Below are 27,938 nucleotides of genomic sequence, written 5' to 3'. Positions count from 1 at the left end.
AACAAATGTCATTAATCAAGTGACATGTATATACAAGAAGCAAGGCAAAAACAATATAACCCCTGTGTTTAAGATTACCATTCCAAACCCTACATGCATGGGTAAATACAAAATGCTGCAAACATATTGCCGAATTTTAAAATACTAAAAGCAATTGTGCACTCATGTAATAGTAAATAGTAAATCAGCAGTTTCCACAAGCCAAACTAATTCCCACAACTTGGTAAGGAACTGAAGCACAGTAGTGACTTGGAAACTATTTACATTTATATCGCATGGACAAAAACCCAGCTGCCACATGCCATGCATTTTGACAAATGAGCTTCTGGGGAGTAGAAGAGCTGCAGGCAGTAGAATAATAGGCACTTACTGTATCACATACTCCACAATTCCCTCATCTGTCTTAATAAATATAGGTCTGCTACGTCATATAGAGAGAATGTGAACAAATTAAACCCCTGATCTCTAGACATAGCTTCCTATTGGTATACAGAAAGTACAAGACCAGGAATAAGAATGAACAGGGCAGGAATCCGTCTTGGGGGACATTTTCTAAAGTTTTGTGCATGCTCTCAAGTGGTACAAAACATTGCTCCAATTTACATTCTTTTAAAAAGCCTGCATCAGTATCAAAAATTAGAAGTGGCACTAGAGCGCTTCTGCAACCATTAGTAAATCTAAGTCCTTTGTTTTTGCCTGACCCCAAAATGGTGGCTGTGTTGCAGGGTTCCTCTGTCCGCATTGTCCTGCTGTGCCCTAGAAAACAGGGACTGCAGGAAGCTTGCTAGTGCACTCCTGGTAATTGTTGTTTGCCGCGGTGCTCCACTGTGGTGACCTGTTACTTCCATGTATTCCTGAGGGGTTAAGAGGGTCTTTTATGGATACCACTCATCCTTGTAGACACTTGCATAAGCAGCATCACTGTGTGGAACTTGATTCTCCTGACTCCACATTGGCCCCTAGAAGTGGGTTTTCTGCCTTCACTCTAGGGGCTGGGAGACACATGAGCGTTCTTCTACTGCAGCTTGTAGGTCAGACCATGGTATCTGCACTTCAGGCCTGGGTTGGAGTGCCTCTGCCTAAGCACATCAGGGATGAAGACCGTTTTGGGTAGGACCCCAATGTTTCTGACGAATAACTAGACCATCAAGGCTGCTTTGTCTATGGGCCAGACGTTGCATTAGGTCTCCAGCATCTAGGGAACAAGGCTAGCCTGGATTCAGTCCCACACTTGTCAGAGGACTACTTTTTATATCAGTACGTTTAAATGAACCTGAACTACCCAAAATTATTTTGTTACATTATACATCAATAGGTCGGCATACCTTGGTTTTCCATTCAGTAAAACTGCAAGTCAAGTTTAGGACTTAGACAGCGGCGACAGTAAAGGAGAAACCTGAATTTAAAAAAAATCAGAAAGCTAAGAAAAAAACCAGACTGGATCCCCTCGCAGCAGGAGTCCAGAGATGGTGAATATAATTTGAGGGATTGTGGAAAAAAATTGGAAAGCTGTAACTGAATCTGTGTTCTGTTTAAAAAAAATTTTTTTATTAATGTGCTTCACAACAAGAGCGACTACATGACTTGATGCAACTTCACATTCAATCGACTTCACAGCCTGCTGCACGTTTTTCTACCAAATGTGCACAGCCATCATGCCAACAACCCGGATCGGGCAGGCGGCAGTTACATATTAAGGTACGTCTTTTTCAAACATACTAACACCTCCTATTATCTGCAGTGTCCCCCCCCCCCCCAATTTCCATTCCCCTTCGTCATCGCACAAGTTCAAAAGCAGGACTGGCGCTTTGTGCTGTTCGTGCAATCAGCCCCTGGTGAATCCCCCATGGAGCTCCCACAACTACCTTAGGCCCCGCCACCCTCCCTCCCTGTGTCTTCCGCTACCTCTCCTTCCCATTCACCAGCAGCGTTAAGCTTAAATGTAGTGTACAGCCCCCAAAAATGTATTAGGTCGACTTCTAGGCGGGAGTAACTCGCTGTAATTTTCAGATTGCGTTCAGCAATACAGCATGTCATAGGACCATTGCCGTAATGTCGGAGCCGGGCCCCTCATCCAGCACATCGTAACTCTACGCTTGGCTATCAGTAGCCCCATATCTACCATTCTATGGATTGCTTTGGGTAATTTCTTAGTGTACCCCAGCAGTACCATCGTTGGATCAGGCGTCAAGTCTGTCTCAACCACTCTCCCCAGTTCTCGAAATATCTCCGCCCAATAGGATTTTTTTCCCGGGCATTGCCGGGCCAGGTGCAAAAAGTCAGCATTTGGTGCTCGGCATCTCTTACAAATTGCCTCTTCCCTGAGACCATACCTGCTAAGTCGTTCTGGGGTGTAATAGGCCCTATTGATGAACTTGAAGTGTATGAGTCTATGCTTGCCATGTAGTGAGACCCTCCTAGTGTTCATACAGCAGTAGATCCACATTGGATCATCTATTTGTATCTCTAAGTCCCTCTGCGAGCCGCCGTATGTTTGTTTTCCCTGTGTGCAATGGCAAGTCTATACAAGGCAGTAACCAACTTGCGACTTAGACTTAATCACATGGGATAGCTCACGCACTTCTGGCGGTTCTTCTATGTCGTCTCCCAGCAGTTCACGCAGGGCCCTGCGCACCCTGTGGAACTGGAATCTACACAGCAGTGTGCTGTCTTCTACATCTCCTCCCACCTGCTCCCAGGTTTTCACCATTCCCTCATGAAAGAGGTCCCCGGTCACCTCAATTGATATCTTGCGCAACGCCTGCACCACTCCCTTGTCCTTACAGTTCCAGCCATCGTGCCCACTCCAACGGAATTGCAGGAGCGTACAATAATGCTCCGGCCCGCTGTTGTAATAGGCAATGCCAAGCATGCCGGGTGGTGTTGATGGAGTCCAGGATACCAGTTCTGCGATCAACTGGGTCAAATATTGTGGCGGGAAAGGGGGACGGTTCCACAAATAGACTCTCCATTCGCAAATAAGGGATATTCGCCTCCCTGTGTATCCAAGCATGAAGGTGAGCCCCCTGTGCCACCCTATAGTATAACTCAAAGTCTGGGGCGCCAAGACCACCCATATGGTACGGGAGTGTAAGAATGTTCTACTGTACCCTCGCTTGTTTACCTGCCCAAGCCAACTTGATCATGGACCGGTTAAGTCTGAGAAAGGAGCGCGGAAGGACCATTGGTATATTTGTAAATAGAAATATTAAACTGGGGAGGACCACCATCTTCATAATTGATATGCGCCTCATCAGTGAAAGCGGGAGCCGTGACCAGATCTCAACATAGTCTTCAAGTTTAGCCATGGCAGTACCATAATTTTCCCTAAATACAATCTCTGAATCAGTATGTAACCTGATCCCCAGATATCTCATAGAGTCGGTAGACCATTGCAGCGGGTATTCCATGTCCAACTCCACCGTGGTAGGGGTAAGAGGAAACACCAAGGACTTCGACCAGTTCACCTTCAAACCAGATAGTGCACCAAAATGGACTACCTCCTTGATTACCGAAGATAAATTAGACTCTGGGTCCCTGACGTATAGCAGCGTATCGTCTGCATAGGTCGAGACTACTATCCTATAGGGTGGAAAGCCAATCCCTTCACTACCATGGTACTCCCTCAACGCGCATGCCAACGGTTCTTCCACCAAGGCGTACAATAGTGGCGACAAGGGGCAGCCCTGCCTGGTCCCCTTGGATATGGGAAAAGAGTCGGTAACCAAGTCGCCCAAACGGACACACGCTGTGGGCCTGTAGTATAAGATTCCTATCAGCTGCAGGAAGACCGCCCCCAACCCCATTCTCGTCAGCACTTGTCTCATGAGCACCCATTCTACAGAGTCAAAGGCTTTTTCCATATCGAGGAAAACGGCAATCGCCTTGTTTTCCTGCTTCACGTGTTGCATGGTCCCAAACACTCGACTAATATTGTATGTGAGGTTCCTATTCAGGATGAACCCCGCCTGCTCCGGGGCGACCAGAACACTTGACAGAAGGGCCAGTCTAGTAGCCAAGATCTTGGCAAAGATTTTCGGATCCACGTTGAGCAATGAGAGGGGCCGGTGCGAACTGCACTCTTCCTGCAGCTTCCCTGGCTTAGGGATCGCAACCAGGAGAGCCTCCCTCATAGTGTGCGGCATAGTGACTGTGACGCACATATCATCAAACAGGGTTGCTAGGTGTGGTAGCAATAGGTCTATGAATGCTTAATAAAAGGAGACCGGCAGGCCGACCATACCTGGGGCACTGTTGGCCCTCATCCCTGCGAGGGCTTCCGAGATCTCGTCCCTCTCGAAAGGGTGCATGAGGAACTCCCTATGTGTGTTCGAGAGGAAAGGTAGCTTAACCACTTGGATGCTAAGGCACTTCAGGATATTTACCTTCATTTCCATTGAAATGAATGGGCACTCCATGACGAGCTGAGCTCGTCATGAGCGTCCAAGGGGTTTAATGTACTCCAGGTACTCCCAATATTTGCTCGTCCATGCTCTCATTGCGGGATTCATACAGGTCTGAGTAGTATTGTTTGAAGCGCTCTGCAATTACTGCCTCCTCCGTCAATAATTCCCCGTCTGCTGACCTAATTTCCGAGATCTGTGTCTTGTTACGCCGCGCCTTCATCAGCCGAGCTAGTACCGAGCCCGGTCTGTCCCCTTCACCATAGGTCCTGGCCGTTGCATATTTGCCCATGTGTTTCTCTCCGCTATCCGCAACGTCGTGATACTCCTCGAGGAGGCACTTGATCTCGTTTTCTAGCCTCACGTTCGCCCCCGCCACTTGTTGCTTTTCCAGTACCTTCAGCTTTTGTTCTAGATCCGATAATCTCTTCCGTATGTCTCTGAGGACACCCGAGTGCTTTGACATCACGATGCCCCTGATGTATACCTTGAATGTCTCCCAAATAGCTTGGAAGTAGTCAACAGAGCCAATATTTGTGGTGAAAAAGGCCTCTATTGCGTCAACCATTTCCTCCCTGAATAACGGATCTAATAAAGAATATGGGGGAAACCGCCACGTGAACGGAAGAAGGGTCCTCTTTGGCGACTCAAGCACCAACAACAACGGAAAATGATCTGAAAGCGTGCTGCACAGTGCCTAACCCGCTCCAGCAGAGGAGTGGAGGCCAGCAAGTAGTCTATTCGCTTATGAACATTATGATACGCTGAGTAGTGGGTATACCCACCCCTGCCACTATGGAGCGATCTCCACATGTCGTTGAGCTCCATACTAATCATTACACGTTCCAGCTGTCTCGCGGTGGCTGCCGGTTTCCTGGGTGGACCCATAGATCTATCTAACTCAGTGTCCCGAACCAAATTAAAATCACCCCCCCCCCCCACAAAACATGTGCGTTCCAATAGGGCTTAGTGATCTTTGCCAGGGACCCAAAGAACTCGGGGCAATCATAATTGGGGCCATATACATTAATTATAACCAAGTCCAGGCCCCGACCTTTACAATGGGATATTATGTAACTGCCTCCTGTATCTGCGTGAAGTTGCGTGAGAGTAAAAGGTGCCCTAGGATTGACCCAGGTCAGCACTCCCCTGGCGTGTGTAGTAAACCCGGCTGAGTTAGTGTTGCCTGCTAGACCCCTACTCAGTAACAGTGCTCGACTGGGGGAGGTGCGTTTCCTGTAAGAGCGCAATATCCACATTCTGCCTGTGTAAATAGCTAAGAACTTTCCTTAGTTTCCGATGATCATTAGGGCCCCTGACATTCCAGGACAGGGCCCGCAGACAACCTGCCGTACCCCGGGTGTCGCTTGAATCAGGAGTCATCATCGCTGCAACCAACCCCCATCGTAGACTCTAGTGCACTGTGTAGTCGTGTGTGGTGCACCATTGGCATAAACAAGTAACATCCCCCCCAACACTCCTCCTTCAGAAACATTCCCTTTCTCCCCCCTGCCCACCACCCACAGCAGACCTCACCCAACTTGGTCGCATGAAAGTTCAAATAACTACCCCTCGTCCCCCCCCCCCACCGTCCCCCCCCCAATTCACAACTGCGGTGCCAGGCACTCGTGAGAGGAGGTAGCTCCTCGTACCGTACCACTTCTGACCGCTCCATCAAGACATTCGCGCCCTGGCTCACGTGCGCTCACACCAATAAGTAACAGCCATTGCTAATACGCTAAAACTTCTTATAAATAGAGCCTAATGGACTCTGCCCACACTTTCTACCGCTCTGCCACGTGTCTCAACCCATGAATCACCAACCCCTACGTGAGCGTGCCACCCATATCCATCTGATACCTTCCTGCATTTGACGCAAACTCACAGGACAGTTCCGGAGTCCCCACAATTGTAGTGCCACAACCCCCCCAACAACCAGAGGTAACATTACCTATAGTGAGCCAAGGGGCCACATGTTAGTGCTCTTCTCCTCACTCCCCCGCCGCACCCTCTTATGCTCCTGTTGACCGCCACCATACTGCCTCAGTCCTGTTCCTCTAGCGCCTGCCTTCCCGGGCTCTGCCTCTTATCCTTCAACCAACTCTTGAGAGCCTGCTGCAGCACCTTGGGGTCCGTAAAAATGTGCGAACGGCCTTGTCGGTTCAAGCGGAGCTTCGCTGGATACAGCATGGCGTAGTCTATTCCCAAGTCGCGAAGCTGTCTCTTTAGCGGAACAAAATGCTTGCGTGCCACCTGTACTCGTGCAGTGAAGTCTAGGAAGAGGGACAACTCCAATCCGTAGTACCTCAGTACTTTCTTCTCCCTGGCTACGCGCAGAGCAGCGTCCCGGTCGCGGTAGTTGAGGAGCTTCGCGATGATCTGCCGCGGGGCCCCCGGGACCGGTGGGCCCCCTCCACCACAAACATCGAAGAGAAAACACCTTCCCCCAGAAGTGACACTAATAGTCGCTCCACAAACTGCTCCATGTTCCCCGTGTGCGTGGTCTCCGGGAGGCCAGTGATTCGCAGGTTGCACCGCCGGGAATGAGCTTCCAAGCCCTCCATTTTATCCTGTAGAGTGCGAATCACTCTGCCAAGCTGTTTGTGATCTGCATCCAGTGTAGTTTGAGCTTCTTCCACTTCGGTTAGTCGCCGTTTCGACATATCCAGACGTTCTGCGTGTTTATCGAGTCTGTCTGCCATTCTGTCCATCCTATAGGTGAAAGCGTCCATCTTAGTACCCAGGGAGGTGATGCCGCTTTGCAGGGACCCAGGGAGGTGATGCCGCTCTGCAGGGACTCAGGGAGGTGATGCCGCTCTGCAGGGACTCAGGGAGGTGATGCCGCTCTGCAGGGACTTCTCCATCGCTTTGAGGAGGTTCCATATATACCTTGCTCCCTCGCTTGTGATGGCATCATGGGATTTTGACCTCTTCTGGTGAAAGGAGAGTTTCGTTTGTGTTTTATCCCCTCTGCCCATGTTGCTTGCTGTGGGACATTGTCAACAGCCTGAGGAGTGGGGTTCCTGCTTCTCACCCAGCTCAAACCACACGACATGTAAGCAGACCAAGGCCCGCCCTCGCCGCGAACCTCCTAGCGCCACGCCCACGGCCTCTCAATGTGGCTTTCCACAGTCTTGTCGTCCTCAGGTCATGCAGGGGTATCCTCACTGCCCCCTATTCACGCCACCACACACGTGGCCTTCGATAATGAGGAGGGACAGAGCTGCCAGGGCGATCCTCACCTTTCAAAGTTGTGTAGGTCTCTCTACACCATCACCACTGACCCCCTCGAGTCCCTCCAGGATTTACGGAGGAGCAGGGGATAGAGAGAGCCCAGGGCGTCGCGGGTCTTCCCTCCAGCTACACTGCAGACGTGCTTAGGCTGGGCTTCTATGCACTCCTGCAACCAGTGCCCGCGCCGGCTTCTACAGCCACGCCTCCCAAACTGGCGTGAATTTTAGTCTGTCCCAGGGCAGGCCCTCGGAGCACCGGTGCTGTGCCTTCTCGCTGCCTACCTTCAACACGCCCTTCTCTTACACCAGGGCTCCGCCACCGCACTGTGGCCGCCCGGGCACTCCCAGCGCTCCGTCACTGGTCACACACGGCACTCCTGTGCTCCGCTCAAGGGCAGGCCGGGTGAATCCAAGGGGCAGCTACTAGTGGGGTCCTTCGCGCTCCTCACTTCCAGCAAAGTGCTCCACTTCAGCAGGGTCCGCAACCTTTTCAGGTGTCCCAGGGTCCTGTAGAGAGCCACCCGGCCTCACACATACATTGTATCCACTGATACACGCATCCCCACACACTCGGGGCGGGCTCGCTCCGGGGTTTAAAATAAACGGGCGGAAGACCGCTCGGGGTCTTTCCGGCATACCACCAAACTACCTGTGTCTGTGTTGTTCTGTGACCTGTATGCCCAAGTGCGAGGCCCTGCCCCCGCACACCACATTGGTGACGAGGCCGATACTAACCTCGTGCGTGCCCTGCCACTGCCGAGCGCCTCAGCTGTCCTCTGCCGGTGCCCACGTCTCCGCCGGCCACCCGCGCCGCCCAGCTCAGGCCGCGGAGCCCACCTGCCGTGGCCGTTCATCTGCCCACGGCCCATCTGCTGTGTGCTGCCGCCTGCGCGCTGGCTCGAGGCCCGCCCACGCGCCTCCTCCATAGGAGCGTGTTCGGCCGGCGGGGCTCGCCGCACGTCTGGAACGGGTGAGTGCTCTGCCAGCGGTCACGCCAGCGCGGCGCATCTGTGGCCTAGCCAGGCCCCCCCAGGCTGCGCGTGCACCGGGCCTGCCTTGCATCACGCGGCCCCGGGCGCGTAGGTCTCGCGCGCTGCACAACGCGCGCTGCCCCGGTGGGGGAGGGGTGAAGAGGAGCGACGGTGCACGTCGGCTCCGGGCTTTTCTCTGCTGCCCCGCCTGCCCCGACCAGCGAGGGACTTCCATACACGGCCTTCCCTGCCTCTCACTCGACGCTTTGGCCCCACCGGGTGGCTCCACCTGCCTAAAACCAGCATTGGCCAACTCAAGGGACTGCTCGTCGGTTTCTAGGCACACAGGCCCGTGGTGGCCCCAGTGCGTCCGTGTGCTTGCTCCAGTGCCCTCGGCTGCTCACTACAGAAGACACGGAAAGTACACCATAAAGAAACTGTGTCTTGGAGGGGGAACATCTGCCCCGCGCCACTGGAGAGTGCCCTGATTCTTCCTGCCCAAATTGCCTGAGAGCACACGTCCTCGAAAGGAACGCGATGACGGACGCATCGCAAGGAACCGCGGCGACAGCGCCAGCACCAGGCCCAGCACCACATGGCCCCGTAGGTCCACCCCAGCACCTCGCCACCGGTCCACATGTGACCAGCCATGCCCACACAGGGGTTGCACCCCTTCCGCCCTTCAGTGAATCGGCTGACCCGGCGACTGCAGCGCCACGGTGGAAAGCGTGGCTTGGTCGACTCAATCTATATTTCAAAGGGACCTGGGAGACGGATGGTACGGTCAAGAGGTCCCTCCTCATCCTGTATGGAGGCCCCGAAATATATGACCTTTTTGAGACCCTCCCGGAAACTGGCGGAGAAGACGACTATGAGGCAGCGGTTGACGACCTCAACGGCCACTTTGACCCCCAACTGAATAATGATTTTGAAAAGTTTAAATTCAAGGGAGCTTGGCAAACGGAGGCTGAATCGGTAGACATGTACTACGCCGTTTGGCCAGCAGCTGCCCATTCGCCAACCCGAGAGAGGAGATAAGGGATCAAATAATCGTGGGGTGTCGGTCGAAGTTGCTAAGGAAACTCATTCTCAGACAACCTGGGATCACCCTAGACGAAATACTCGTCCTCGCCCGGTCCCACGAACTATCGGACGCGAGGGCCGATGAAATGGAAATGGCACTGCGCTCCCCGATGGCGCTTCCACAAACCTCCAAGATGGCGCCGATCAAGGAAGAAAGGGTGGATGCGTTGCAGAGAAGACCACAAAGCAACCGCCCGCGACAGTGGCAATCGCGGGGCACCCAGTGCGCATACTGCGGGGAAGACCATCCGACGAATGCAACATGCAGTGCGAAAGGCAAAACCTGTCTAAAATGTGGCCGACTGAACCACTTTGCAGCAGTTTGTCAAGGAGGAAGATACAGACCTAATGCCAGGAGATCACGAGGAGGATATGGCCATAGGTCCGTAACACAAAGAGTCAGGGGACTGTCGCTGGAGCCCGAACATCCGCCCCCGGATAGTCAAGCTCAAGAAAGGAGGCCCCGCTACGAAGATGACGACGATGATGAAGTGTACGTGATATCGTATGTCAGCAGGGTATCCACAAAAAGAAGACCTCCACCCATGTGCACCGTTTTGGTAGAAGGGACCGAAATGCGAGCGCTCGTAGACACAGGGGAGTCAGTGAATGTGATGGACTCCGAACAATACGAGCAAATGTCACCCAAACCCGCACTTGCACCATCGAGCGCACGCATCTACACCTATGGGGGTACCAACCCCCTACCGCTGCAAGTAGTCATCAGCACCACCATTGTCAATGGTGAATATTCGACGGAAGCTCGATTCCACATTACCGAAGGAAAAAAAGGCACACTCCTCAGCTGTCACACGGCTGAAGACCTGGGGCTAGTGTTCTTCGCCAACCAAGTCCACCAATCACATGCGGACAGCATGCTACAAGAATTCCCAACACTTTTCAGCGGCCTAGGGAAACTTAAAGGAAAGAAGGTACGACTACACATCGACACCTCTGTGCGCCCAGTCGCCCTAAGGCACCGAAGGGTGCCGTTCAATCTCCGACCACAAGTAGAAGCCGAACTTAAAAGACGAGAAGACCTAGGAGTCATTGAGAAGGTCTCAGGACCGACTCCCTGGGTGTCGCCACTAGTCGTAGCGCCCAAACCCAAGCAGCCTGGCGCCATTAGACTATGCGTCGACATGAGGCTCCCCAACGCCGCTGTGAAGCGTGAGCGTAATATCACCCCGACGATGGACGACATTGTGGGTGACCTGAACGGAGCGAAGTGGTTCTCCAAGCTGGACCTCAACGCGGGGTACCACCAACTGGAGCTCGAACCCGAAAGTCGATACATAACCTGAACGACTCACGTCGGGCTCCGACGATATAAGCGGCTGAGCTTCGGTGTATCGTCCGCCGCAGAAGTGTTCCAGAACGCGATAAGAGAGGTATTGTCGGGGTTGAGTGGGGTAATCAACCTGAGCGACGACATACTCATATACTCGAACACGCTAGAAGAACACCACGCCCATCTGAGAGCCACGCTGCAGAGGCTGGCGGAACACGGACTGACCCTACATAGGTCAAAGTGCTCATTCTACCAAGAAGCTGTCGACTTCTTTGGATACACATTCACACAGGAGGGTCTGAAGGTTGACCCAAAGAAGGCGGAAGCAATCCGGACCGCGAGCACCCCACGGAATCCATCCGAGGTGCGGAGTTTTCTTGGAATGGCCACATACTGTGGCCGATTCATCCCCAATTTAGCGGCCCTGGCAGAACCCTTGAGAGCGCTCACGCGCCAAGATCAGGAATGGGAATGGACCTGCTCGGCAAATCAAGCATTCCAGGACATCAAAGCGAGCTTTCTGGACAAGGCCGTAATGGCATACTTTCAACCACGCCGGAAGACAAACTAATTGTAGACGCCAGCCCAGTGGGCCTCAGAGCCGTGCTGCTGCAAGAGTACGGCAAAGACGAGTGGAAACCCGTTGCTTCCGCGAGCAAAGCTTTAACAGACACTGAGACTCGATATGCTCAGATTGAGCGAGAGGCCCTTGCCATAAAGTGGGCGTGTCAACATTTTCATTTGTATCTGTGCAGATAGGAGTTTACCATAGTGACGGATCACAAGCCACTGTTGCCCCTCTTCACAGGTTCATCCAGGCTCGCGCCCCCACGCATTGAGAGGTGGGCAGTCCAACTGCAGGGCTACAACTTCACCTTAGTGGTCCGACCGGGGGCACACAACCCGGCTGATTATCTGTCCCGACACCCGGACGTGACAAGGAAGGCGCTCCCACTCGCTGATGGACAAGGAGTGGAGGAGTTCGTCCACATGGTAACTCAAGCGGCATGCCCGGACACGCTGACATTACAGGAGATAGGAGAGGCCACCGCCACTGACGAGACGCTAACTCGAGTGAAACGGGCCCTCGAAGACAACAGCTGGACGAGATTCCTCGACGGGATCCAGGGCCTAAGTCCAGAAGTGAGCCATGCCCGACAACAGATCTGGCAGATCCGCAATGAGTTCAGCGTGGGAGATGAAGGGGTTGTGCTTCGAGGACATCTCATTGTCGTGCCTGAGAGCCTCCAACGACACATGCTAACCATAGCACACTTGGGCCACCAGGGGATGGCCAAGACAAAAGCGAGACTAAGAAATAAGGTCTGGTTCCCGGCCATGGACAGTATGGTGGATGAAATGGTGCGATCCTGCCACGCCTGCACCATAACAGGGGGAGATCCGGCGCCAGCCCCTGTCATCACAGAGGACGCACCCCAAACCCCCTGGACTCACCTGAGCGTCGATTTCGGAGGCTTCCCTGATGGCAGACACACACTTGTGGTGGTAGACTCATTTTCGAAGTTCCCCGTGGTGGAAGTCATCCCGTCGGTAGCATTCCCTCAAGTCAGGAAAGCACTTGATCATATTTTCGCGACGATGGGACTCCCTGAAGAGATAAAATCTGACAATGGGCCACCGTTTCAAGGAAGGGAGTTTCAAGCCTATCTAGACAACCTCCGAATACGACACAGAAAGATAACACCGTTATGGCCACAAGCCAACGGGGAAGTCGAAAGACTCATGAGAACCCTGAACAGAGCCCTCAGGGTCGCGGTGGACAGTGGAAACGACCCGGAGGCTGCCCTCGATCAATTTCTAAGTGCTTACCGACAGACCCCGCATAGCACCACAAAATGTGCTCCAGCCCATGTGCTATTCAAAAAGACACCCCGAGGCAATATACCGACAGCACCCACCTGGACTCCCGAAACAAGAGACAGTGAAGCCATTCAGTCGCGGAGAATCGTTACCAACCAGAAAGCGAGCGCGGCTCGACATGCACAGCAGTCAGGCATAAGAGAAGGAGACACCATGGTGGTCCAAGACCGTCATCCCGGGTGGAAATTCCGGACTCCTTATGAACCGGAGAGGTGGACAGTAGAGAAAATTCAGGGGACCATGGTGACGGCGCGCCGAGGCCGCCAGATAGTCACCCGCAACATATCTTGTTTCAAGAAGGTGGGAGAGCCGGCCGGCAATCCCGAAAACATCATTGAAGCATCGTGCACAGAGACCGACAATCAGGACGAAGAAGGACCTTGGGCTGAGGCCTACGCCCCGCGACCGAGCCAGAGAGGACCGGACGAAAGGGCTAGCCAACCGGATATATCTCAAAGCACCGTGGCAAGCCCCCCGTCTCCAGTGCGGAGTGCCAACGTAACCCCGGCTGGGGTTGCTGGCTCCCCCGTGTGCAGAAGCCGCCGGTACCATCTGAGGCCCAATCCAGGTCCGAGCCAGAGACTAAGAGACTTTGCCTGGACCTCACCTTAGTGAGAGAGTGACTCTTGCAACGGACTAAATTGAAGGAGGGATGTAGAGAGCCACCCGGCCTCACACATACATTGTATCCACTGATACACGCATCCCCACACCCTCGGGGCGGGCTCGCTCCGGGGTATAAAATAAACGGGCGGAAGACCGCTTGGGGTCTTTCCGGCATACCACCAAACTACCTGTGTCTGTGTTGTTCTGTGACCTGTATGCCCATGTGCGAGGCCCTGCCCCCGCACACCACAGGTCCCCGGCACTAGAGAACAGCCGCCCCTCGTCGCCAGGCAATCCCCGTCACTTCAGGGCCGGGCGTTGCGATCTTCCTAATGCCCTTACCCTTCTTCCGAAGTAGTTGAGAGAAATAGTAGAAAGGGAAATGGAGAAGACATATTTCGAAAGAGCCTCTCTCTCGCCGGTTTAATGCCTTCCAAAGTTTGTTATTTCTACTATTATTATTTCTTCTATGTCCAACCAATTCCTTCCTAGGAAAGAAAGGCTAATTCTTCACTCGATATGTCTTGTCTTTTAATTTTAATAACCATGAAGGATTGTCCATTCCTCGCTATACTTCTTACCCTAAACGCCATTAAGAGAGGAACACTCCTGGATTCTAAGTTAAAGTGGCTTTATAGTTAGTTGTTCAAGTGAAACATGAGGCAACTTTAAAAAAAAAACACTGAAATATGTCCGTAATAGTTTAATGAGTGGACCATAAATTGGACCACCATCATGCACTCCTTATGATCGCACACATATTACCTCACTCATGGTGTCATCAACTTCATTGATGACATCAAAGATTATATTTAAATGACATTGGAATGTTGAGCTCTCCTTTGAAGACAATGGAGTGCTTCAGGTTTCTAATGGCTGTTAAAGCCTTGTGCTCCAACATTTCAATGTTTTTCGTTCACAACTGTTGCTGTGAACAAAGGCCTCAGGTAGCCCAAGAGGATTTTAATCCCCTCAGGCTCCCTGACGCCTTTATTTTATTTGTTACAACGTTCTCCCCTCTAGTGGCGGAATGTTCTAATAGCCTTGTAGCCTGCAGTAGCTTGGCTATACCCCCCATTAAAGGCCTGCTTCCTTATTAAAGGCTCGAGCGGACCTTTAATGGCCGGTATAACCTGCTACGGCAAGCTATAAGGCTACATTGTTGCACTATTGAAGTGCATTCACAGTAGAATTAGAGAAATCGCATACACTGTGTGCCTTAACCATATTAAATAATATACTCTCTGGAGACTTGATGGATAAACCATCTTCTCCCTTTTTAGAATGCGTTTACTTTAGAAACTATAAATAGATTTATATAATGTGTGATATATTTCATTTAAATTAAGCTCTTAGTCATACTTATATAAATTTATTCAAGATTTACTGTAAGCCACAAGTAATAGGAGTCCAACTAACTAACATTTTATCTTCATTTGTGTTTTGAAAGTGCACACGCATATTAAAGGTGCACCATTGATTTAAAACTTTAAAGTTGTCCTGACTAGGCCTCTGTCTTCTGCATAGAATACTGTTTTCCATGTTCTGCTTGCATGTCTTTTTCTTTGCAGGTTCGATCACATGGTTTGTTAGTTTGGAAATAGATACAACACTGTACTAGTGATGGAAAAAAGGCATCAGAAGAAGGCCTTGATGAGGAACATTGAGAGCAAGAGCGTTAACTGAAGGGTCTTATTCAGCACTGTTGCAATGTGACCAAGGATGATGCAGTCCCCATGTTCAGTGAAGGACATTTCATAAACGTTGCAGCTTACAACGGGAGAATGGAAAATGACAATGGAACCCCTGATGATTAAACTATTTTTTATCTCCATTAACAATACATTATGCATCAAATTACTAAAACCTCATACCTCTGTCACATTTTTAACCCACTTATTTATTAGAAAGTTTTATATAACGCGAACAAGACCCTTACGGGTATCGGAGCGCTTTACAATAAATGTGTATAGGCATATCAAACAATAAAAATAAGCATGACCGTAAGAATAAAATCAAAAAGCTTAGTAAACAAACAAAAGATAGATCAAACATTAAGGATAAACAGGACCATCGTGATTGGCAGCAAAGACAATCAAAGATAGAAGGGCAAATCAGATAAGTTGCAAGACCGGATGGGTCGTTATTGAAGGATAATGGTGGTAAAACATTAATGATGAAAATGTCACAATAAGTGGAGCAAAGCTGTACATAGAAAAAAGTCAAGCATTAGATTGGTAAGTAAAATAAATGGAATAGGGGATCTCCATTGTCACGTAAATTTAGCCATAAGGATGCCTTTTACTTCCAGTTTGAAGGAAGAGGTGGAGGGGTTCAATCTTATTTCTGGTGGCAGGGCAATTCATATCCTGGGTGCCATTCCTGAAAAGGAACAATTATAAGTTTTTTTCTTATAGAATTTTTGTGGTTTTATAAGGTTTTCCGCACTTCTTGTTGATCTTGACCCTCCAGATATTGTGAGTTTTTGAGTGAGATATCTGGGTGCACTATGATGTAGGGCCTTGTGCGTCATGCAAGCTATTTTCAGGTGGATTCTGGCTTCAAATGGCAGGCAGTTTCGAGGTTTTAGATCCGGGGAGATGTGGGCCCTTTTTTTTCGAGCCAGTGATGAGTCTCGCTGCCGCGTTTGTGGAGGCTCGGAGAGGAGCTGTGGTGGCTTTGGGGAGACCGCATAACGAGACACTGCCTTAGTCCAGCCGCGGTATAACTAAGGCCTGAACCGCTAACTTTAAGTCATTGGGAGGTAGGAAGGGCTTAAGCTTCCTTAGTGTGTTGATCTGAAAGTTTGCTCCCTTCGTTGCATTACTGATATGCTTCTGCATATTGAGGTTACAGTCCAAGGTTATACCCAGCGATTGCTGTGAGGTGTTTTATCAAATTGTGCATAGTGGGGACTTTGGCGGGTGGAGCACTAAGGAGGGATTCAGTTTTTAAGGCATTCAGTTTGAGGTGATTCACTGCCAGCCATGTTTGGGTGGCCTTAAGAGTATTGTTGAGCAAGTAATGTCGTCCAAGGTATTGATCTTGAGGTAAAGTTGGGTATCGTCTGCATACATGTGGAATTGAACGTTGGATGTTTGTAACAGATTGGTGAGTGGTTCCATGAAGAGGTTGAAGAGTGTAGGGGATAATGAGGAACCTTGTGGGACTCCTAGCGTAACAGGAACTGGTTTGGACAGTGTGTTGTTGACCTTGAATTTTTTAGTACAGTTTTGCAGAAAGGAGGTGAACCAGTCGAGCACAGGTCCTGAAAGGCCCATTCGGTGTTTCAACAGATCTATCAAGTGTTCGTGTTTGACTGTGTCGAACGCTGAGGAGAGGTCTAAAAGGATGAGGAGACATGCTTCGTTGCGATCAAGTAGTTGAAGTGCATCATCAATAATGTGTGTCGTGGCTGATTCCGTGCTGTGATTTGCACGGAAGCCGGATTGGTGTTTATTTAGGAGATTGAATTGGTCGATATGTTTTGTCAGTTGGTGATGAACACATTTTTCCAGAAGTTTGGCCAGGGTGGGGATATTGGAGATTGGGCGGTAGTTTTAAGGTCCATGGGATCGATCGGATTTGTTGAGAAGCGTTTGGGGGTGGGGGGGGGGGGTTTGGTGAGGGGGCCAGAGTGAGAGATTAGGTCCTTGAGGAGATCTTTCTTGATGTTCTCCGTCTTTAGGTTAAAGTGGTTAGAAAAGTCATCACATGATGGTTGTGAGTGAGTTATATCAAGAGGCCGTTGAGGTTGGTCCTTAGATTGCGTTTTGATTAGTTCAAAAACATTTTTGGGGTCGATTTCTTGCCTGGTCAAGTTGTTGGCTAAAGAGTCTGCTTTAGTGCGTTTGATCTTACGAAAATAAGCATTTCTCTTTCTTTTTAGAGTCCGGAGGTGCTTGGCGGATGGTACTGATCTCCAGTTGCGTTCGGCAGTTCTGAGAGAACGTCTGTCCTCGTTAAGGAGACCGTTGAACCAAGGTTTAGAGTCTTTCGTGGAGACTCTCTTTAGTTGCAGGGGAGCAAATTCGTTAATTATCGAGGTCATGGAGTTTAGGTAGTGGTTGGTGAGGTCAGTTACATTAGAAGTTCCAGCAGGGGGTAGAAGTAGATTCTTGCTAGAGGCGGGTAAGGTGTTTGTGTTGAGCTGTTTCCTATCCCTTTTCCAAACCCTAGGTTTTGTAGCTTGGGCAGAGGTCAGCTTGATTGTTTCATTGATGAAGAAGGTGATGATGTGATGGTCAGACCAGTCACAAGGGAGGATCGATTCCAGATGGGTGGCATCAGTCTTAGAGATTATTAAGTCCAAGATTGCGCCTTTGTTGTGTGTCGGGCTGTTGCACAATTGGTTGAGGTCTAAGGCATCGAGGAAGTTTTTGAGGCTGTAAACCACTGTGTCGCTAGGGTCGTTCCAGTGGAGGTTAAAGTCACCCAGGAAAATGTGTGTGTTTTGTTGACCAGTGAGTGATGTGATCTAGTCCATGAGGTGTTCTGTGAATAGGAGGTTGTCGCCAGGTGGGTGATAGATGATGTGGAGCGAGCAGACAGGTTTACCATTACTGTTGATGTCGAGGCTAATGTATTCACATGAAGGGAGTAACGAGGGTATGGCTCTGTTTATGGTGATGTTGCTCCGGTGTATGCATGCAATACCACCCCCAATCTTGCCTCCCAACCGGTCTAGTCTGATGATGTCATAGTTAGGGGGAACCAGGATGTCGACCTCAATGCTTGTTTACTTCAGCCTGCTCCTAAGGATAGGATTTCACTTCATCAGCTCCTATTCCCAAAAAATGGTGTTCCAGAGTCCCTGCCTTTTCACATAAATTCACAATATTAGTGCGCTAGTTGTTCATTAGAACGCTGTGGTGAATCTGCAGTTGATCACCAGGTAGTTAACCGACAGACTGCCGCTGGTGATAATGAACATGCGGTCTCTGTATTTCAGAAATTTTTCACTGACATGGATGAGGAAGATATTTTGACAATTCATAGAGCACATGCCCACATTTTAGCTTTCTAGAGCACTAACCATTTCTGTGACAAAATTAACTCCCTAATTTCATTAATTCCTAAAGCGAATGCTTTAGGTTTTACAGCTTAGATTCCATCAAGATGGTGTTCAAGTTTGTCACGCTTATCTCATATATAGACTATCAGCATTCTAGTTGTTCATTAGAAGTACATGGGAAGCCGTAGCAGAACACGGGGGAATCTGCTCACAGTCTGCTGCTGATGGAATTTAATATTTATATATATATTTTGAATTTTTTTTCCTCTTTATTGGTTTCATTATTCCAGGACATGTCCCCATACAGCAAGTCAAGGACACATCACTTAAGTATAAATCATAGCATTGGAAAGCATTGAAATAACCCACCCGAGTGGAATGATTCTGTATAATTAAGACTTCTCGGGTGTCTTCTAGTGACGAGGAAGCAAGACATGGGTTCCAAATCTTGTAATGTTTGCTTGTGCAGCCCCTCCATTTTTATATATATATATATATATATATATATATATATATATATATATATATTCGCCCTGCAGCAGAAGTCTATTCCCCGGGACCAAACCAACACGGGAGGGGTGTGGGGGATCCCCAGTACTTGGTAATGTCTCTCTTGGCTATTAAATAGACCATGCTTTGTAAAAGCTGTGTAGTAATGTAATAGTTTATTCAGAATATCGGACTCTATTCTCCTATAAATGAGGAAGATAATGTTAACTTATAGAAAATATCCTTGCTCTGGAGCACCTTCTGCAATCTCTTGGAGAAAATCACGAGAGAAACCCGTTGTTTCTAAAACGTGGTTTATCAGATCCTAGCAGAGGGTCAGTATTTCTTTGCAGGGCTAAACCTCACCTGGATTTCTAAAATGAGTATACCACAAACAGCAAAAGATATATATTGGTAATTTGTTATTGCCTTTATGTATGTTCCTTTTTGAGACCCTCAAAAACAGGCATTCACCGCAATGCATTTCGGTGGGAACAGTAACCCAGAGTACTGTAGTGGCTGTTACTCCATGCTGCAAACAAAAGGCGAGGGGAAGATGCTTGCAATAAGACTAACCTGGCAATTACTCGGGGTAGCATTCCAACCCATTGTGACTTTTGTTAATTTCTTACACCCACCCCCGGGGTGCCATGTTCTTTAGCACACAATTCTAAATCAGTACTGAATCCAAAGTGCTATACCCTCCATCCCTAACCACTAGACCAGCAACTCACCAATGTAAAAGCCAAGCCATAAAATAATGATATATTAATAGTGTCCAGTGCCCTTTGCCACGATTGTCTTGGTTCCCTTTCAATTGTGTACTGGGAAAGTGGTATTCGGGTCACATTTATCGGATGCCATCTTAGTGAGTTAGTGAGGATGATTGACCTCCATCAGTGGCGTAATGCAACTTAAATGCCCCCCCCCCCCCCCCCATGCTGCGAACTCAGTCAGGAGCTCTCAGGCCAGTACTCCGCCACCTGTGCACAGTGCCGGAGGGGCCAGGGGGCTACCAGTGGCGGCAGGCACAGGTAAATGCGGTGAGGAGGGGTGGGAGCGGGGGGGGGGTAAGTCGACAGAATAGGTACAATTAGATTAATAAATAACACCTATTCTGTTGTTTGTTAACTTTCCCCCCCCCCCCCGGCGTGCCCTGCCCCACCGCCACACCACGCATACCTGTGCCGCCGCTAAGCTAAGGGCTAATGTTGCTCCACTGTCCTCCATCTGTTATTGGACCACACCACGTAAAGACGAAGTAATACTTGAAGCATTTTCCTCCATAGTATCCGGGGATCTCAGGAAAAGTCTGCATGCGACTGGGCTTTGGAACACGCTCTGGCACTGTACAGAATCAAACGGTTTGGGATAATGTGTCTGTGCCAAATGATTCCCCTTCAGAATTAATCACAGGTACAGGCTCAATATCCATGGAAGCCAGATGTGAAGCCAAATATATAAGCAATCCTGACACAGTTACAATGTCAAGGAGCAATGCTGCCTTGTCACTCCTAGTAAATTGTGCTGGAATATTGAAATTTGAACTCTACTTGGTACATGATAATAAACAACCCAGGAGAAATGAGTAAGGTCACAGTTCAAAAATCTCTCACTCATCCCAGAATAGAGGTAGAGGTATGCAGGCTGCCTTTCTACTGTTTCTTCCCTGTTTCAAATCTGAACTTAGGTCACACAACAAACCAGTCTATGAAAGAAAACAATTTGAAAGTTAATAATCAGAAAAAAAAGAAATAAGTTGCTAACTGGTGAATTTGTCAGGAGGTAAAATATCAATAGTAAGGAACATTTTATTTTTGCAAAATATATTTTCACAACACGGACATTAAACTTCCCCATAATCATTTTTTATTAATTTCTTCAACCTCCCCAATTAACAGTAGATTTACATTGTATTTTCGTTATGTAAGCAGCTTACTATTTAGTCTGCTGCTTCCTACAAATCAATGGGTTATTATAAAATGCATCAAATAGAAATATAGAAACCTACAAAATAAGTTTTACTCTGTACAATACAGTGTTTTTAATCTTTCATCTTTACTCATGTCCATCAAATTGTAGAACTCTGGAAGTGTCTTCCGGTGACTCTGGAATTCTTCAGTAGGTTAGTATTGTGTACCATTTCAAAAGTCGCAAAAAGTAATCCCAACATTTTTTTCCACACTAGTAAAAAGATTTACTAACACAAAGGTTCCTGTAATAAAATCTCTTCAAATGAGCATGGAGTGGGCTTGCTAGGTTTGGAATACCCTGAAAGTTTGTTTGTATTTATAAACTCCGCTTCAAACCTGTCCGCCAAGAACACGGTGGATATGGAGGTGGAACTCCCTGAAAACTGTTGGGGTTGAAGAGTAAATGGTCTCTACACAGAGAGAAAAAAAAATTAGCCTTTGTAATAAAAAAAGGTTAGTAAGGACATTTGCACTTACTCTTTTTTTCCTCATCCAACTTGCACATATTTCCAAATGTGACTGAAACGCTACTGAGAATTAGAAAAGTCTTAAATCTGTAGCTAAGTTAGGTACCAGTCCTTGGTACAGATGTACATTTTTTTTTTTTAAATAATGCCCACTGTGTATTTTTTTGTGTCCAAAATAAAAATAAATCAATGCTCCAGATTAAACCTACCCTGTGAAGTCCTCACTCTTTTAGGTTATCAGGGAAGTACAGGGCTGCCTATCCAATCTGAAGGAAATCAGAAATGCTAGACCTTTCAAGGATTCCCATCGCTTACATTTATTTAACACCACAAGCTCCAGTCTTACCCAGACTAATCCACACTAATACAGTTGATCCCCCGTCTTTTCTAATGTATTAATTTTTTTTGTAATACCATTCTCACTTTTTATTTAATTCTCTTTTTTAGTGCATACAGTCAGTGTTCATATTCCTGAGCCTCTCGTCAAAATGCTATTTTAGGTGTATCAATTCAGTTGCCGACTGTCTGTCCTTCTGAAGGCGTGGCATCCAGAATCAGCCAAAATACTGAAGAGTCTTGCACAGTTCGACACAATACTCTGGACGAGGCCCCAGAACTTGACACAACAAACTAGATGGAACCTCCAAATATGTAAACATCATTAGTACTCCACAAATGGATGCAATATTCCAGAGGAGGGCCATGAGGTTGGCACTTCACCTCAGATAAAGTGGAAACAACATTCGAGGAGAGTACGCCGGGAATGGACACTGTATTCCAGTTGAATCCCACCAAGATACACAATCCATCAGACTAGATCTCTTTCGGTGATGTGTATCCTGGTGTTAGCGCCCATTTCACCGAATAACACAACACGTGCTTGCTCTGCAGCCTAGTTACATTAGTTTGGTCAGTGTGAGAGCTTCAGATGTGATATCTTCACAATATCCGGGCCTTTATCCTTCCTCATGTGAATCCTCTTCTAGATTGACCAACCTCAGATTTAAAAACAAATGATGCAAAAGGTAATAAGAAGATTAAAAAAAACAAAAAAGAAACATCAGCCACAATAGAAAGGTGATCTTTTCTTTCAAAGGTCATAAATCCAAGGATAAGAGGAGCAACATTAGGAATGATGGTGGGTCACACAGAGGGAGGGTGCAGTTTGAGAATCGGGGGACCTGCAGTTAGTGGACTTTTAGCGCAATATGCAAATGAAATGCAGAACCAAAGTGTTAATGGCCTTTCCCGAAACCCTGCCCACTGAATCCCCAAGCCTCTCCTTGCTAGGCCTCCGCATGGGAAATGCTGCTCCTGCTCCATTTGCAAAGTTCATGGTTCAAAGCAAGTGCGGAGGACAACATGGGCGAAACACGTTTCAACATCCAATCATCAGTACGGCCTTCAAGCACCCAGCTTATCCCAAGGAACGCTCACCGGTCTCCGGGTCCACATCCACATCGGTCTCTGAAAGTTACAAGAAGATCAGTTCAGTTTACCTGCCAGACTAGGAAAGGGGTATGCATGGTTTTATTTCTGATCATCTACATGCAATTCAATCCTTGCACTCATGGATACATAGATAGCCATGACAGAAAAAAAAAACTACACCCATCAAGTCTTGAAGTTTCCCTACGTGTTCCAACAACTGGAGTCCACTGATCTCCTACTGTAGCTGTGCTTTGACCCCTTAGGTTCATCCGCTCTTTGTGCCTCCTAAATACGTCAGAGGTAATATTTCTTGTCCACAATTAATACAAAAGTAATCTCTAATCTTAATCCTATTGGCTACTCAAAGTGCAATACCAATTTATATGATAACCCAACTCAGTTGCACACATTTGAATCAACCTTTGAAGGACTAAAGACCGCGTCACCTTACAGTGAATTAAATCTGTGACCCGCAGATCTCTTTATTAATTAATGCTGATGTGTTTTATGTATACACACATCTCCTCCACACTTCAATTATGCTACTGAGGAACCTTGCCTCATTGGTCACTTTTCAAGTTGAAATAGCAGTCTATCACATTGAACTGAGGATCCACCTGCCCGATTATCACAAATAGTTCTCTATAGCATGTTGCTGTGTCAATAATTCATAGACAGTGAACACTGTGAAAGGGGCAAAGAAGTGTGAAACTCTATATTCCAATCTTTTGTGTAAGTATTTCATTTGTTTTGGCTGTTTTACGTTGCAACAGCTTATAAGGACTGCACCCGACTGCGGAACACTGGCCTACAAGAAAAATGTGATGCTTCACAACAGGATAGAGTTTCTGATGTGTTGGGTCAAGTTCATTTGAATTTCAGACTTTTCCCCTGGACATCATTCCTCATAAGGGGTATAGTTTGTAAAACGAAAACAGATGTTGGTGTTTTTCCAAAACCTTCAAACAGAAAACCAATGCCACGGCAGAAGAAGTGTGGTTTCGGTTTACTCTGTAGATTTGTCCCAGACTTTCGTTTCACTAGATCACCCCGTAGTTTGTACCTTGGAATGAGGGGAAAATTAGGTGATTTCATTAATAGGAAAAGAGATGGCTGCTGTCCATAATACAATCAGAATGATTTTGTCTAGGAGGCACAGCCACTGCAGAGGCTTGCCCAAGAACTAGCTATATTTATAATATAACCAAGGTCTTTTACTTGGATCTGATGGGCAGGATGACCATTCCAAAAGTAAAACTAACTATAAAGTTGTAACTAAAATCCTCACATGTTTACCGTCAAGTATGAAATGGATTCTGATAAAAGGACCTCTGCCTAAGACGAAGTGTCCAGTGGCGGCTCCTCCGCAATGGCGGAGGAACATTGCCCCACTGACTCTGAGACAGCAGCTGAAAAATAAAACTATATTTTACTATTTTATTTTTAAGCTGCTGGCTCTGAGCCAGCACTTGTAGGGAGGGACGGGCCTGGGCATTTGAAGGGGAGGAGGAGTGTTGTGCACTACTAAGTGTGCATTTCTGTTTGGCAGGCCAAACACACATGCGCACGTAGGTTTCTCTGACCCGCCTGTATTTTAAAAGTGGATTAGAGAAAGGCACAGACTCCCTGTGCCTGAGTGGAGCATAGAAAAAGCCCACTCAAGCCAATCATCACCCTGCCCCCCTAGTCTGAGAGCAGCGTCTGATTGGATGGGGAGTCTGTTGTCCCAGGGACTGTCGGGAGCAGCAGCAGAACGGATGAACACCGAAGCACGAGGCGGCCGCAGGAACAGGTACTTAAAAAAAATAAAAATGTAAGTCAAACCCCCCCCACTCCCCATCCGATGCTCCTGTTGCCCTGCCACTCCATAGTGGCAGAAACCGAAACTGGAAGTGTCACTGCATCGTTCTTAGGCGTACCGAGTGCAGATTCCTCTTCACCATCACTGGTTTTTCCTTGTCTGCGATAATTCTGTGAGAAACCATGGCGTAATACCATTTTTATGTACACTACATACAGTTGAATGCTTTGTATTCTGCCAGCCATGCCTGTTAATCGAGGGCCATAAGCGTTCGCCCTGAGATTTTAGCGTTAACGTGGTTGATTTGAAAAGATATGGGGTTTGCGTGACTAAAAGGAGGCTACAGTTACTGTACTTTCCATGGTTTATGTAAATCAAACGAAAGAAAAATCAAGGCTTCAAAATATTACTGACATTTCCTCTGAGATGTAAAAATAAAAATACCCACATATGGTAAGGGGCCTTTGAATCGAGTCACATATGGAAATTTGAATTAATGCATTCTTCATTCATTTAAATATGCGGTTTTCTACGAGCTTCCAGGGAGCTTTCACTGACAACCTTAAGCGACCTAAATGGAGGGAGGATTCTCAGGGTAAAATCATGGCCAATTGCATTAAACCTACTAGAGGGGCCGGCCACCACTGGAAACATTTCACCGATTATTGAGTGTGCCAATCTTATTAATGTGCTCCTCGTAAAATTCCCACCAAGTACTGCAGACGCTGCTCCATCACTTTGTCACACCAAGCTTTCCCTCCTATTGCCATGATCCTAAGCTCAAAGAAATCTCTGAACCTCGCTCTGAGAGAATCTCATAAAATTCCTGGCAATGGAATTTAAGCTGGCACTAAAACGTTATAAGCAAGCTGTCAGGGCAGAGGAGCCCAGACGAGCAGATCAGTTTTGGGCGACACTTTGATATGAAAGCAAAACAAGCATTGGAAATGCAATAGGTCTCACCTTTGATTAAGTTAAAGCCATTTGCTTTGCTAATGGCATTGTATAGCAACACAAATAGCTTAACTTAACCACATCGTTGCGGCGGCTATTCCGCCGCAGCGCTAAGGGGGCGGGGCGGGGCGGCCGCATGCTGGTGACGGAACCGCTCCGTCATCAGCCGCGGTTGGGCTGTGCTCATGACGGAGCGGTTCCGTCATGGCCCCGCCTGCTCAATAGAACGCCCAGCACAGGCGCAGAATCCGCGCCGCGCAGGCGCGGCGGCCGGGCCATGACGGAACCGCTCAGTCATCAGCTCAGCGCCACCGCAGCTGATGACGGAGCGGTTCCGTCATCAGCATAGAAAGGGTTAATCAGAGGCGAGACCTATTGCATTTTCAATGCTTGTTTCTTATCTTGTGTCAAAAGTCCTGCACAGTGGTGCGGGTGCGATCCTATACAAAGAGGCAACTAATAAGCAAGTTCTGAATTCATAGGTAGGTCATGTTCCCAGAAGAGATGGCTCTTCAGCACCAGCATGTAGACAGGTGATCAGGATCTGGACCTTAAGCCTAGTAGACAGCTGGCCCAATAGGGGGTTAGCCTAGGTATAACAGTATAGAATGCAACATGCTCTCTTGGGGGGGGTGAGTCAGATAGCATAGCTAAAGAGAGAGAAGGGGTAGGTAAAGAGAACTATAAATCATTTTTTTAATAATGCTTTTCCTGCTGTTAAAAGGGAAATTTTATTTATTTAACAATATTCCGTGAATTAAGCTCTTTGCAGCCTCTTCACTACTATAAAGTATTAAAAGTTTACAATACTATGTACCAGCCCTTGACATGTTACCTGTGTTAGACAGAAGCGTCAACAAACACAAACTACAGCAAGAACATCACACTAACTCTATTTTTCACATAAACAGTAAGAGCAAAACGCCATAAGTGCTAAGATATTCATGTGGAGCCCACGAGTCACAGGCCTGATTCTTAACAAGGCCAGTACAGTCTTTCATCCTTCAGAGGTTGATGAAATAAGTGCACGAGTTGTGTAGTAAAAGCCTTTGCTGCATACTGTATGTACCAGGTAAAGGGCAGGACACACTAGGGTATTGGGGTAACTGTTTCTGCTCGAGGAAGGGAGATCAAAAAGTGCATTTAACACGGAGAATGTTCATACACCGAGCACGGTCCCAATCGACCCTCTCCTGAGGGACAGTTTACGAAAAAAGGTCCGGTGACCATGCTTTTTTATTAACCAAACACGACCTGCAATTAAGTTACTTGCATCCTTCTTTCAAAGTCCCCTTCTTTCAAAGTCCCCTTCCAGAAAAAAAAGTTCATCCTTTAATCATCCAATTTTCGCCATCCTTTGGAGGCAGACATTTCGTTACCTGCAGAGCCTGAAATGAAAAGCTGAAAACAGCCACGAGGTCCCCCCTGCCCAGGCTACTACCACACGCACAGCCCTATCACCCGTGAGCATCTGCACATCTTGTCCCAAGGGCTGCATGTGCCATGGCTGGGAAGAGGGTGGGGGCGCCACCGTGCCACGGACCTCGTCACCCCCTATCTCTCTGCGCTCGAGGTCTGCCACAACTAACTGCAGCCGAGAGGGAGAGAGTGTGGGGACCAGGGGGAGGGGGCGAGGGGAGACAGGAGGAGGTGGCGAGGGTGGGAGTGAAGCTGAGGAGAGGGAGCAAGAGGAAGGAAAGGGTGGAAAAAGGCAGGGAAAGAGCGTGACAACCTAGGGAGGTAAGGGTGGCTGGGTGAGAGAGAAAAGCTCAAACAGGGGAAAGAAAGGTGACGGAGTCGGTAAGGACGGCTGTAAGACAGGTGGGCAGAACAGGGGACAGATTTAAAAGGGATGACGACGAGGTGGTCCCGAAAGGGAAAGAGCAAGGATTTCTTGTCTTTATGGGGCCATGTGTTTAAACACCCCATAGGGGAGAGGGGTTGGCCTAACGGCTAAGGCGCTCGACCTCGGACCTGGGGAACTTGGTTCGAGTCTCGGTAACGACGCCAAAAACCCCCTGTGATTCTGGGCAAATCACTTAATCTCCCCGTGCCTAAAATGAAAGTGTGTCCTCATGTAACGTAACTGGTGCTATGTAAAGCGCTCTGATAACTGATTCGGTTCGGTTCTAGTTCGCGCTATATAAAACTCTGCAAAAAAAAAAAAAAGATAAGAAGCATTTTACGCCAGAAGGAAAGCAGGAGAGCCTGTCCAAGCGGGTCGTCCAAAAAATCCAAAGGGAGGCTACATACAAAGCTCTTTTCCAATGACTGGCCACCGTTGGAAAAGAGGGGCGGGGCTTAAAGTCCTTTACTGAAACTCCTCAAAAACATTAAATCT

At 48.2% G+C, this 27,938-nt stretch overlaps 1 protein-coding gene across 1 annotated transcript in view; it reads right to left on the bottom strand.

Annotated features, from left to right (window-relative positions):
- Positions 1-20,745: 20,745 nt before the first annotated feature.
- Positions 20,746-27,938, bottom strand: part of LOC144799976 (uncharacterized) — a 47,769-nt gene continuing 40,576 nt past the window's right edge. Inside the window, exon 3 of the mRNA XM_078671631.1 lies at positions 20,746-22,878. Within this exon, the coding sequence (XP_078527757.1) occupies positions 22,829-22,878 (50 nt within the window). The 3' untranslated portion in view covers positions 20,746-22,828. The remainder of the gene's footprint in view (positions 22,879-27,938) is intronic.

Source organism: Lissotriton helveticus, chromosome 12, assembly GCF_964261635.1.
Source record: "Lissotriton helveticus chromosome 12, aLisHel1.1, whole genome shotgun sequence".
NCBI lineage: Eukaryota > Metazoa > Chordata > Amphibia > Caudata > Salamandridae > Lissotriton > Lissotriton helveticus.
This window is presented reverse-complemented; position numbering and strand designations above follow the sequence as displayed.